At 41.9% G+C, this 14,115-nt stretch overlaps 1 protein-coding gene across 8 annotated transcripts in view; it reads left to right on the top strand.

Moving 5' to 3' along the window:
* Positions 1-14,115, top strand: part of SUSD1 (sushi domain containing 1) — a 183,105-nt gene that overhangs the window by 35,356 nt on the left and 133,634 nt on the right. For all 8 annotated transcript variants that reach the window (XM_070251350.1, XM_070251347.1, XM_070251348.1 and 5 more), the window contains exon 6: positions 9,552-9,731. In XM_070251350.1, the coding sequence (XP_070107451.1) occupies positions 9,552-9,731 (180 nt within the window). The remainder of the gene's footprint in view (positions 1-9,551; positions 9,732-14,115) is intronic.

Below are 14,115 nucleotides of genomic sequence, written 5' to 3'. Positions count from 1 at the left end.
CGTGTCACCACATGGCCATCGGCTTCTCGCAGGCTGTGCCCGCTCCTCTCTGAGCACACCCCTTATTTATCCTTCACTCTTCTTGGGGCTCCAGAATCTGGGCCATGTGCCAGCTGGCATTGTATTTTTAGCTCCGAGTTATAAAGCTACAGGAATTGGGAATTCCACTAAAAACACTAGCAAACTGTGAACTTGGATGCTGCTGAGGACCAGGTACTTGTGAATGGCAGCAGCTGTGCCTTACAGATGGCAGCTTTTGTGTCTGATAACGGACTTTCCCGTCAGAGATGCTGCAGTTGGTGGATCCTGTTGTTTGCCTCCTGCCAATCACTGGGTCCCTGGAGGCTCTGCTGCCTTGGCAGGGGGTCTGTGACATAGGTCTCCCGTCTGAGCCGGCCTCAGGGGTGAGAGCTGGAAGAGAGAATAACGTCCAATGGCAGGGACCCCTCTTCCGATGTAGGCAGGAAATTATGGAGATGTCAGTCACACAGTTCCATCAACTTTCTGGAAGAGATAGAGTCTCTAGCTTGCATTTCCTATTATTTTGTTGTTGTTATTATTATTATTATTTTTCAAGATTTTATTTTTCCTTTTTCTTCCCAAAGCCCCCAGGTACATAGTTGTGTATTTTTAGTTGTGGGTCCTTCCAGCTGTGGCATGTGGGATGCCGCCTCAGCGTGGCCTGATGAGCGGTGCTGTGTCAGCGCCCAGGATTCGAACTGGTGAAACCCTGGGCCGCCGAAGCAGAGCGTGCGAACTCAACCACTCAGCCACGGGGCTGGCCCCCTGTTATTATTGTTATTTCTTTAATTTTAAGAAAAATGCAAGTTGTAAGTGGCAGCTTAAAGAACTTATGTTTTTGAAATTCAACCAAGCCAGGAACAAGGTGAGAAAATCACTTTAACCGTGTTATCATCAACAACAAACCCAGAGTCCAGGTCTGATGTTACAGATATACCGTGATATCTAGATCCTGTGATTAAGAAAGTCTGGAGTCTGGGAGGAGAGAAATGTCCGGTCCACCACCAACTATTGTATCAGGGTGAGCTCCTAATATTAGTGAGAAGAATGGGGAAAGATGAGAGGGTTCGGGTAGGGCAATGGGGTGGCTCCGTGGAAGAGTGGCGTTTGTGCTCTTCCCTTTGAGTGGTCTGCCTCCTGTGGACGAGTCCGTGAGGAGTGGTGTGCAGTGTAGGCAGATGAGTTGGAGGGTTCTGGGACTGTCTTCCAGATATGCTCCCAGACTTTATGGGGCCTGATCTTCCTTTTGAGCTGGGAGTGCTCACCGGCAGTGTGTCTGGTTCTGAACAAGCCCTTTACGAATCCACTTCTGCACTTGCCTCCTCCAACCCACTCCCCACAGAGCAGCAAGAATGAACCTCTTGATACATAGATTGAATCATCCTCTTTCCATGCTTAAAACTCTTCAGAAAACATGGAAATGGCCACTGCCTTTAGAATAACAGCCAAACTCCTAACTTTGGCCTCTGAAACCAACAGGGATTTGGCCTTTTTTGGCTTCCCTACACATTCCCTCTCCATCATTCTCTCCCAACATACGTGTCAAACTCTTATCAGCTTCAGGACCTTTGCACATGCTTTCCCCCTCTACTTGAAATACTTTCCAATCTGCTTAAAAAAGTTTTTCTATGTGGTAAAATACTCATAATATAAAATTCACCATTTTAACCATTTATAAGTGTGCAATTCAGTGGCATTAAGTACATTCACAGTGTCATGCAACCATCACTGCTATTCATTTCCAGAATGTTTTCATCATCCCACGTAGAAACTCTGTACCCATTAAATAATAGCTCCCCTTTCCTGTCTCCCTTTAGCCTCTGGTCACCTCTGTTCTATTTTCTGTCTCTGTGAATTTGTATTCTAGGTATCTCATATATGTGAACTCATACAATATTTGTCTTTTTATGTCTGGCTTATATGACTTAGCATAATGTGTTCAAGATTCATCCATGTTGTAGCATGTAGCAGGCCTTTATTCCTTTTTAAAGCTGAATACTATTCTATGGTATGTATATACCACATTTTGTTTATTCATTCGTCTGTTGATTTAGTCTCCTTGCTTTTTGCATAGCAAGCTCCTTCTCATCTTTCAAATCTCAGGTTAAATGTTACCTCTGACATTCTTCTCTTTCTTAGTACCCGATATATAAGTGTATTATTTGTGATTATTTTCATGGTTTATCTCAGTCTCCCCCAGTGGACTGTAAACCTGGGAGCTCAGCGACCATGCAGTCTTCTTCAGCCTGGTCTCTCCAGCGCCTGGCACCGTGCCTGGCATACCTAAGGCCTGTGGAAGCACCCTCCCTCCCCGTGGAAGGGTGGTGCAGACAGTGACAGGTGTTGTGGACTTGGCTCCTGAACGGCCGTACCAGCTTATCTCGTGGCCGAGCCGCGCTGAAAGCCTGGCCTCCTCTTTAGTTTCACTTCTCAAGCTTCATGTTCTTTCCTGATCCCACACCTTCTTACTTTGTCTTCTGGACCTTCATGTCTTTTTCTCGCTGGGCCCAACATCTCTATGCTTTGGTAAACCAGGAATAGGGTGGTGGGGCTGACTCCTGGTTTCCCTCACGTGGCCCAGCACTGTGGGATGATTGCAGAGGCAGTTTCTCCTTTGACTTGGTGAACAGGGTGGGACATGGTTTCTGAAGTCTACTACCAGCAGAGCCTGATTCTCTAGAGGTGGCCAGCACTCTAAGGTTTACAAGGTTTTCCATAAATATCGTCTCATTTGATCTTTAGAAATGCCTCTGAGACGGTGAATAGCTTGGTATTATTGTCCATTTCACAAATATTCTATTCACAACGAATGATGGGTATTATTTCCCATTAAGAACCGGAGTGAGGAAATGACTTGCCTTATGTCACCAACTTCTGTATCAAGATGAGAACTCAAAGCATTTTCTAGAACGCAAATCCCATGTAGCAGCAGCACTGCTGAGCCCTGGAGGTGGAAGGTGATGAAGAAAAGCTGAGAGCCTTAGAGGGAGAGGGACTCCGGGACAAGCGTGCCTTCCTGCTCAGTGGGGTCCAGGACCCACCCAGATGCCATTTATCGTTGCTGAGTTAACGCTTCATCTTTTGAGATTTTCTTAGCGGAGCCCAATCTCATCTCTATGAAGTCGGGAAGGGTTTGAAAAAGCTTTGGTCTAAGTTGGAGCACAAATTAGTGCGTTCAAACGAGGGGTGGTGGATAAGTTTCACTGCGCTGCTGTCTCCGAATTTTCAGTAGCCGTGTGAAGAGGATTCTGAGGCCAAATCTGGACTTAGCAGGGAAGAGTGCTGTGATGGATCATGATGTCCACCATGGGTGAGGGAGGGTGGAGGGGCAGCATGCTTATTTTGTCTCAAGCATCTCTGTTCCAGGTGATGGGAGGTTTTGCTCACTTCAAATAGATTTTCTGGCACCTCACTATATACTGATCTTTCAAAACATTATAAAAAAAAAAAACCCTGTATTGACTTACTGGCCACATGCAACAAATCTCTTATGTTACCCTTTTGCCAAGTCAATGCCATTAAAATATGCCACTTACAAATGGTTGGAGTCATTTGAGTGTGCAAAATGGATGATGACATTGGCTATGAGTCTCAGGGTGGTGAAGCATGAGCCTTAGAATCGGAATGACTTGTGTGAGTTTTGGCTGAGCCACTTACTAGTTATGTAACCACCTCTAAACTTCTCTCAACTCCAGTTTCCTTATGTAGAAGGAGATAACATTCTTTTCATCCTATTGAGTTAGTATGAAGATTTACGAGATAATGATATAAGTCACTTGGCAGTGCCTGATGTTCTGCTGGATAAGTGTTAGCCATCATAAGAGAGTCATGAGCCAGTGGGAAGTGGCAGGTAATGTGTCCACCAAAAATTTATGATCTTTCTGAAACTTTCTACCAGGAAGTGGGAAGGTTTAAAATTGTTCAGCTTTCATGTTATCTTACTTATTGTTTTCTGATTCAGGTATTCTATTTACTATCTCAACATCAAAATGAGGAGGTTTTTGTTGTTGTTGTTGTTGAGGAAGATTAGCCCTGAGCTAACATCTGCTGCCAATCCTCCTCTTTTTGCTGAGGAAGACTGGCCCTGGGCTCACATCCGTGCCCATCTTCCTCTACTTTATTTGTGGGACACCTACCACAGCATGGCTTGCCAAGCTTGTGCCATGTCTGTGCCCGGGATCCGAACTGGTGAACCCCAGGCCCCTGAAGCGGAACATGTGCACTTAACTGCTGCGCCACCGGGCCGGCCCCCCTAAAATGAAAAGTTTTAATGTTATTTTTTGAAAAAAGATTCATATACAGCTCAAAGCATAAAACACTATTCTTACCTCTACAAGTGGGAGATCCTGATGAGAGAGGTGCTGATACGCTGTTTGTTTCTTCCTAGCACTCACGCTTTTACTTGCTCTGTTGTGTCTTCTGCAGTCTCTGAAGTGTCCAGATTCTAGCTAGAATTTTTATACTAGACCCACTAAGTGTTGGTATGTGAAATGGAAAATTTTCTTTTTCTTCCAAGTGAGCTTTCTCTGACTCCAGTCCGAAGGAACTGTATTGTTAGCTGAGGCTAAAGTTCAGGAAAGAGTTTCGAATATAGAATACATCAAAAAGTAATTTTTTTCTTTCCACTGCCTTAAGGGCAAATGGACTTTTTGGTGCTAATGAGCACGTTAGCTTAGTTCCAGCAGTTAATAAGCTATTCTTGAGAATGTGCTTCATGGCAGACGATAGCCCTCCCATTTTCCTTTGATGGTTACAGTTAACACTTTCTAAATTCAAGTTGCCATATATTGAGATGTCAGATTCTAACCCCCAGCATTGATGTTATATGTAATTTAGTGCCCAAGTAATGCTGGAATGATGGCCTAACTAATTTGGCCAAATTCGGAACATGCCATAAAGTGCATGAAACTTTGGCATAAGGCTCCACTTTTCAACCCCATTCCTTAGGCCATATTTCTTGCATATAAGCATCACAAAGATTAATGTTCATAATAATGTTAATAACTCATATGACTACAGGGGATTTTTTTTTTTGAGGAAGATTAGCCTTGAGCTAACATCTACTGCCAATCCTCCTCTTTTTCTGAGGAAGACTGGCCCTGAGCTAACATCCGTGCCCATCTTCCTCTACTTTATATGTGGGACACCTGCTACAGTGTGGCTTGCCAAGCGGTGCCATGTCCGCACCCAGGATCTGAACCAGCGAACCCCGGGCCACCAAAGTGGAACGTGTCAACTTAACCACTGCACCACTGGGCGGGCCCATACAGGGGATATTTTTAAAATATAGGATATAGGCACAACCCATAAAGAGCTTACTATTATGAGGGTAGGAGAACATTTTTACAAATGAAACAAATGAAGAAATTATAGATGTAAGTGCTGAATTATCTGATCCAGAACATGAGTCTAGTGTAGACTCTGGTGTTAATCTGTCTAGACTGTTGGACTCTTACAACCTACCCTGTTACGCTAACTTCCAGGTGATAGGTAATTTGATTTGATTCTAAGGCACCATAGAAACTTATTTCTATTATTGTTGGGTAAAGGTGAAAACTGATCTTAATGTGATTTTCTTCAGTTTTTATACTTCTTTCTGCTCTTTTGCCAGAGCTTTCTATCTAGTAGTTTATTTTTCTGGGAAGTGTCTTTTTTTGGGGAAGATTAGATCTGAGCTAACATCTGCTGCCAATCCTCCTCTTTTTGCTGAGGAAGACTGGCCCTGAGCTAGCGTCTGTGCCCATTGTCCTCTACTTTATATGTGGGATGTCTGCCACAGCATGGCTTGACAAGTGGTGCCATGTCTGTATCTAGGATCCGAACCAGCAAACCCTGGGCTGCCAAAGTGGAACCAGCAAACCCTGCACCACGGGCCTGGCCCTCTGGGAAGATTTTTTTGGGGTCAATATCAATAAGTGGAATACATCTTTCATTCATTCCCCTGGCAGTTGGCAAAATGTCTGCCTCAATTTATAGACATTATTGATCATTTTTTTCTTTCTCAGCTTGGTATTTATTGGTCTCTTAAACAGTCTTAGATGAAGCCTTGTATTACTATGTTATTTCTGTTATCAATCACATTATTGTACTGATGTTTCTAATAAACAGCAGCCAATGTGAATGACTTCATGATACAGTCGGTTGTTGATTAGGAGCTAAATTTCCTATGCCTTTCATCAAACTAATTTCCTCCTGGAGTATTTGCTTGGGTAGAATATTAAAACTAGCAGTGTGGATGAACATTACAAAAGTTACAATATAAATGTGGGCCTTCAAACCGGTTCAGCACATTTCCCCCCCAGGGACACCTATTTTGAAGTTGATTATTTGAATAAAATCACAAATAATGGGATAGTAAGGAAAACTTCCCAACCATGTTCACAATTAGTTGAGCGTATTCCTAAAGCAGACCCAAACCTTGTTACTTAATAATGTAATTAGTCAGAGAAATGTGTGTTTTAATGAACATCCCTAATGCGTATGCAATGCAAATTTGTGCTGCTTGGTTTTTCTTTCCTTAGGATATAAACTGCTTTTAAATGGCTTATTTCCTTGTAATAGTGTGAGCTTTGGGGTTTTCATGTAGAACTAAATTTTCATTGCCATCTATTGCAGCCTCTGTTAGACTGATTTTTGAGTATTTCTTAATAGGAGCCACCTGCTTTCTTGGGTACCATTTGGTCTGAGTAAAAGTATCAGTGGCTACCATCTCTTTTCTTTTTTGTTTAAAGATTTTATTTATTTTTTCCCTTTTTCTCCCGAAAGCCCCCCAGTGCGTAGTTGTATATTCTTAGTGGTGGGTCCTTCTAGTTGTGGCATGTGGGACGCCGCCTCAGCGTGGCCGGATGAGCGGTGCCATGTCCGCGCCCAGAATCCAAACTGGCGAAACCTTGGGCTGCTGCAGTGGAGCACACGAACTTAACCACTTGGCCACGGGGCCGGCCACTGCCATCTCTCTTAAACATGGTGGGAATATCTGTGACAGGGCCATGTTCCTAAGCGCCCATATCTTGGGGTTAAACATCAGTACTAAGAAGGCTTCGGGGGTTGCACAGCTGCAGGGGCAAGTCTGTTTGCAGCAGTTCTCCTGCTCTGGGACGGTTCTTGGAGACAAGATTGGGCAGAGGGAGCTGTTCACGGAACCCTTCCAGGCTGGTTTGAATGCTCCTTCATGCAACCGTTTCTCCCGAGGTTTTAGCCAACCTGTGAGATCAGTCCCAGTCAGGGGCTAGTGTGGACCTCGTCGTCGTGAGGTTGCCCGGATTCAAGAGACCTAGACTTTGGGATCACACAAACTATGGTTTGCATGTCGGCTCTATCTTTTACTAGTGGTGTGACTTTGAAATGTAACTTGAGCTCTTAGGACCTCCACTTTCATATCTATAAACTACATGAGAAAAAACCATCTGCTTTGCAGGGGTTTCTGTGAGGAATGAGTAAGATATTGTATATCTAATCAGTTACCCATTTAGTTATCTTCTGTACTCTTCTCCCTTCAGTATCTGTGCTTGTCTCTTAATCTAACTGTCCGTTACTGGGTTCCCTTCCAGACCTCTCTAGTGTGCTCTTTAGAATTCCAGCTTCAAGGTCCGTAAACCTACATAAACCCACACCCTCATTCTCTTCCCTGATGCTCCCTCTATTTCCTGCTGTAACTGAACCCCAGCTTAAACTACATGTTTTCGATGTCAACAAAGACTGGGGCAGTCTTATGAAACATTAACCACTTGTTCAGTTGGTTGCTTATGTACACACAAATATACTCATGTCTTGGAATGTTTTGGCCTCGTAAATATGTCTAAAGGTTTGATGATGGGAAAACATGATGAAGGGCAAAGAGTCTTGTGTCTGGTAAACATGTATGAAAAGAGAACAAGGCCCTGTGAGCAGCCATGGGACTTGAGATGTAGACAGAGTTAGGGGGTTTATGAATTGGCCACCTTATTCTGGTCCCGTAACTGCTCGTGATTTGAATCTGCACTGACCAGAGACTCACTCTTTTTTATAAATCTCAAAGCCAAGGGACTGGTCAGGTGGGTCGAGCTGTTGTATTGATGGTCTTATAATAATTCCAATGACAACAGAGGATACCTAGCTCTGGGAGGCCTCCCTCAGGGAAGTAAGTCTGGGGTTCTGCAACAGACCAAGCATGCGCAATGGGATGGAGAGCAGTGCAATTCCATCAATTCCACCAATTCCGTATCAGAAGCTCATTTACGAGGAGCCATCTATTTCTAAGGCCAAGAATGGTTGATGGGGAGTCGGGAACAGATCATACCATTTTCCCTATTTTGAATGCTTTATCTCAATAAATGGACTTATGTTTTAAAAGTCTGGATGTCAGGAGTGTTTCATTTTCTTGGCTTTCTACAGATTGAGGAGAAAACTAAAAATCAGAAAGAATCTCAAAAGTTATATATTTTTTTCTTTCTGTATTTAGGTGTAACTGGGACTATTGGTTATATATGGAATTATTATGACCACCTTATTTCATATTTATTACGCTTTCTTGAATAAATTGTATCTATGAGCTCCCCTCCCCATGTTTTATTTCTTCCTTTCACCTCACTGCTCAGATTTTATTGAAATAATTTGGAATTTTGTTTTCAAATTATTAATATTTTTACATTGTTCAGCTTTTAGTTTTAGAATCCTTCACTGCTAGTTATATCAAGCCCTGCAGTCACCTTTAAATGTTTATGGAGACTTATCTGTGTTTCTTCTGAAACCTGTCCTCCTCCTTTCTTAGGATATTTATTCTAATTCATTTTTTTGTTGGACTGGATTTATGTTTAATTTTTTTTCTAAAGACATACACGTGGATATTTTTAAATCGTAAAATGTCTGAAAATGACTTTCTTTTACTTTTATGTGAAGCAGAGCTTGGCTGGGTCCAAAATGGTAATGTCATCATCCTTTTCCTTCATATAGTTCTCTGTAAATATTCCAGTGTCTTCTAGTAGTCAGAGTTGCCAAGAAGATATTTCATAGCAATTTTATAATTGTTTGTCTCCCTCTGTGCAACTGACTTTTTTCTTTGAAAGGTGCATATAAAAGGAATGTTCAGACTATAAATACTTTCCCCGTTAATTTGCTTTAAAAAGTTCAGAGATTTTATATATGTTTTGTGTAATATTCAGTTGGTAACAAAGCTCCTACAATTGCATTATCTTCTACTCAGGAGTTAATAACCTGAAGATACATAATAAAAAGTACCAGAAAATCTTAATATTTAAAAGAACCCTGAGATGGATTATTTCATTGACCAAGGAATTCTTTATAATGTAAATAATCTCATAATTGGAATATTCTCTATGTATACATGTTTGTAAATTTCATTAAAGTCAGACATACCTATTTTCTCTGAAGTCTTATTTTATATACCTGTGATTAGATTATTTGATGGGGTTGGTGTTTTCTCTTTTCCCATAGGAGTGGACCCTATCATTACTAAATGTTTATTTCTAAAATATGAATTATAGGGGTAGAAGTTGGGGGCCATGACTAGTGCTGTGCTCTTCTGGTTGCAGAGATCAACTGCGGCCGCCCGCCAGAAGTGCAGCATGCGATCCTGCTGGGGAATCCCAGCTCCAGCCTGGGCGGTGTGGCTCACTATGTCTGTCAAGAGGGCTTTGAGAGCCCTGGAGGAAAGATCGTTTCCGTTTGCACAGAGAAAGGCACCTGGAGAGAAAGTACTTTGACATGCACAGGTAGAGACTTTATTCTGTGGGGCTCCTGTTTCCTGGACGCAAACAGCCAACGGGAATATGAGACCTAAAGCTGTTGGATTGCTCACTCTGTGTACCTTACCTGGCTGTGCCATTCACCTGGGTGGCTTTAGGTTTGTCAGCTAATTCCTGAAAATTTAGAGAGTGGATTGGGAAAATAAGTTAGAGAGAATATTTTATGCCTCCATCTTTTGAAACTTACCTTAAATTACAGTGATTCCTGTCTCCTCTGCTTGGCTGGCTGAGAAATTTTTCTCCGTAAACCATTTTCTTAGGGGGGGCATACCTAAAAGTCATAACTTAGCACATGTTGACAGCTTTTCAGAGGAAAGGTGGTGTAATGATAAAGAGGTTCTTAATGTTTATTTTTATTTTTAATTGTGGTAAAATACAGACAACGTAAAATTTACCATCTTAACCATTTTAAAGTGTTGTGTATATTCACATTGTTGTGCAACCAATTTCCAGAACTTTTTCATCTTGCAGAATTGGAACTCTACCCATTAAACAATTACTGGCCACTTCTCCCTTTCCACAGCCTCTGGCACCACCATTCTACTTTCTGTTTCTCTAAGTTTGGCTAATTTAGTTATTTCGTATAAGCAGAATCATGCAGTATTTGTCCTTCTGTAACTGGCTTATTTTGCTTGGCATAATATACTCCAGATTCATCCATGTTGTCACAAATGGTGGGATTTCTTTCTTTCTTAAGGCTGAATAATATTCTGTTTTATGGATAGACCACATTTTGTTTATCCATTCATCCATTGTTGGACACTTGTGTTGCTTCCACCTTTTGGCTATTGTGAATAACGCTGCTATGAGCATGGGTACACAAATAGCTCTTTGAGACCCTGTTTTCGATTCTTTTGGATATATACCCCAAAATGGCATTACTGGTGAAAGGAGTTTTGAGACTTCAGTTCAAATTCTGACATTGTCACGTATTAGCTGTGCGTCATCAGGTAAGGTGTTATTCTCTCAGCTCAATTTCCTCATCTATAAAAGGGAGGAAAAAGTCTGCTTTTCCTACTTCAAAGAGTTGTTGAGAGAGAATCAAATGAGATAATCTCTGGGGAGCGTTTTGAAAAGTTTAAAGCACCATGCACGTATTAGGTCTTTTACTAAAATTATTAGCCTTGCTTGAAGAAGAGCTTCTCATGAATCAGAAGTGTGGGCTCCCACGTGCTTTATTTTACACTTCTGCCTCCAAGAAACAAGATGGAAAAAGGCAATTCTTACCATTGGTGGTGGTTGGTCAGGGGGTGTGACAAATGTTTGTCACATAGTCTTGAATGGCTCTGGCAATGTATTTCTAGATGTTGACTTGCTTGGCTCTGAAGAGGAAAATCTCAAGGGAGCTTTGGTTTGGGTCTTTGGTTTGACTTACAACATAATGATGGTAAAATGTCTTGCCAATCAAAGTTTTCCCTAGGAAAGTCCAGCCAGAGCAAGCGAAACATGTGGACTGCTGGTGATTATTTGTCCACAGAGCAGTGGTTCGTAACCATTTTGGGGGTAGGGATTTGGAGAAATCTATCAGTTCATTCAATAGATATCTATTTAGCATACACCATGTGTGAGGTACTTTACCAGATACTACCTTCTTGGAATTTACAGGGCAATAAGGTAAACGGAGTTTTCTCCGTAGAAGTGCACATACAAATATACATATAATGTTTTACAAATTCAAAGTGTTCATGGACCTCTGAAGTCCTTGGGTAAAGCATCCCTGGAGAAGATGGAGAACTCAGCTCTGCTGCTGAGGCCCTGCCTGTGTCATGCAGTTCCCACACTCAATCATCTCCACCAAAAATCCAAGAGGATGTAGGCTAGCAACTGCAACCCTAGAAACAAAGAAGGGTAGCCATGCATGAGAACCCAGAGATCTAGTTCAACCTTCTCTTAGGGAGGTCTCATTGATTTGCCCAATTTGCACAGAGAAGCAAAAGCAAACCTATAACTCACTCTAACCAAGGACTCCAGGGTCCTAGTCTTGAATAACTGGGGAAATTCAGAAGTTCTGGTGCTATATTGGTTGGGACTGATGGTCATCTCCAACCTATTGTTGCATCTCTAACAGTACCTCTAAGAATTATTTGGAGGAGGTGAGGCAGCTGCCTCACGGGATGCAGAATTCAACATTTGGGGAAGTGCTCTTGGCCCAGAGCTCCCTGTGGAGTTACTTGGTAAGAGAGCTGCACCCTCAGCCGTTTGCTTCCTTGCTCTACCTGCTCCACTTCCGCCATTCAGAATCCAGTGGGGGTACAAGGATTAGTCACTACGTGAAAAACCAGTGGACCTGCATGGGGCATAGTAAGCTATTAATTAGCTGATGCTTGTAGGGCACTTTGAAGAACAAACATGTTATGTAACTGCTAATTATAATTACCGTCCTCAGCCTGCCACCTTTCACAAAGTCTGTGGCTCCAGCTGCAGCTGTTTCCATGGGTTTATGCAAGCTTTGATTTAAGGAGAGAAAAGGCATTCTCCCTGAGAGCTGTGATCTTTCTGTGAGGAGGCCTTTATGCCCTCAATCAAGATTGGCAGCTAAATTCAATTTCCGCAGATAAAAGGGGTGATTTACATGCTGATTAATTCATGGTGCAGTGCACATGATCGCTGGGTGGGTAGGTAGGAGAGGCTTCTGGAAATGTAGCGAGAGATGTTGATTACCATGGCTTTTGCTCAGCTACCCCCTTTCTTTCTTCTTTTCTCTATTTTTTACCCATTTCTTCACACCTCCCCTTCTGTCCCAACTCCCTCTGTGTATTTTGTATTTACCTTCCTCAAAAAACTTTTGGGTTTTTCCCCCCATTTTCTCATACTTTTCTGCCTACCCTCTGAATGCCTTCTACCTCTGCCCTCTGCTTTCATTCCATTTCCCCCTCTTTTTATACTTGAATATTTAGTTCCAATTGGGTGGAATAATTTATCTTTTCACCTGGATTGTTTTTAGTTGCCATAAAAATATTGTTGGAGCCCCTTTGGATTAATAGCACGGGTCTGTCTATATTTTTGATGGAGTGTGAACTCCAGCAAGATGGTGGGACTTTTTTTTTAAGGCCGGTCTGGACTGGAAACTCCAGACAGCTAAGAATTAGGCAACCACTCTAGCGTCTGGAAAAACCCCAGGTGGAAGCTTGCTGTTTAGTGAGTTGCTTTACCTCAAGATCAAAGAGGTTGATTCATTCTTGATAAGACTGGCCCTGGCTCTCATTCTGCACAGGTCATTTGGCTTTTTATGTTTAAAATCTGAGTTAATAATTATAAGGTTGACGCTCATTCTCTCCGTGCTCTTAGAAGGGTAACATCTCTTTGGGAACACAGACTGTTTATCCGCTAGGATCCTTCTTGAACCCTTAACCTAATTCAAATGCCTCCTGTGAGCCCCTGCCCCTTCTGTTGTGTTGTTGACCCTGCAGCCCAGTGACTGCTCATTTGCAGCTCTACACATTTCAGACGGGAAAGAAAAGTCAGCTGGAATAAGTGGACACATTTATATAAATAGCCCCATGGCTGGGGTTTGTTTGAATATGTGTATAATGTGTGGACGGTCAAGCATCTTAGCTACCATTGATTGCTCACCCACTTTCATGCCCAGAGCTCTGCCAGAGGCCTTAATGCTTGATTTCACTTGTCCTCAGAAACACCCTGTGAAGTAAGTATTGTTATTTTCATTTCATAGATGAGAAATCTGAGGCTCATAGAAGTTAAGCAACGTTCACAGGGTCATTCAGTAACTAGTAAAGGGCAGAGTCATGGTTTGAACTCAGGTCTGTAAGCCCTGAAAGCCCAAAATCTCTCTCCTACCCCGGTGTTTCCCAAGCTTGAATTGTTTGTATACCACTCTGACAGTGTTTGCCATCACCAAACTATTAGTTATTTAATAAATTTCTTAAGACAATTTATATTTAAAACTTAAATTTATTGATCAAGGACACTATGTAATATATGTGATATCATGAGTTTAATGAATTTGGTATATTTTTCTAATATACACAAAAATCAATACAAAATGAACATATAAAAATTTATTCAAGGACTATCAAAAATCATCCTAAAGTGTGTAATGCATTTTAGGAAGACACTCCTCTAAGCCATGTTACTTCTACCTATTTTATGTGACTCTAAAGACTTAAAAAAAAGAAAGGAAACATAGCAGAATTCTTATAGCCAAACATGCATTTCTTCCAAGTAGTCGCCTTGGTAAGCCATACCGTCATTTCAGCGAGGCTGCCATTATCTGAACATGTCTGTTGCAATCTCTGGGAATTGCCTTTGGAGCTAGTTTATGAGTCACATCAGGATATCAGTCATATTACTTTTGAAATCAGAGACAACATTTAACTAGAAATGACATTGA

The sequence above is a fragment of the Equus caballus genome, chromosome 25, assembly GCF_041296265.1.
Source record: "Equus caballus isolate H_3958 breed thoroughbred chromosome 25, TB-T2T, whole genome shotgun sequence".
NCBI classification, from domain to species: domain Eukaryota; kingdom Metazoa; phylum Chordata; class Mammalia; order Perissodactyla; family Equidae; genus Equus; species Equus caballus.
Note: the sequence above shows the minus strand (reverse complement) of the source record. Positions and strands in the feature narration are given on the sequence as shown.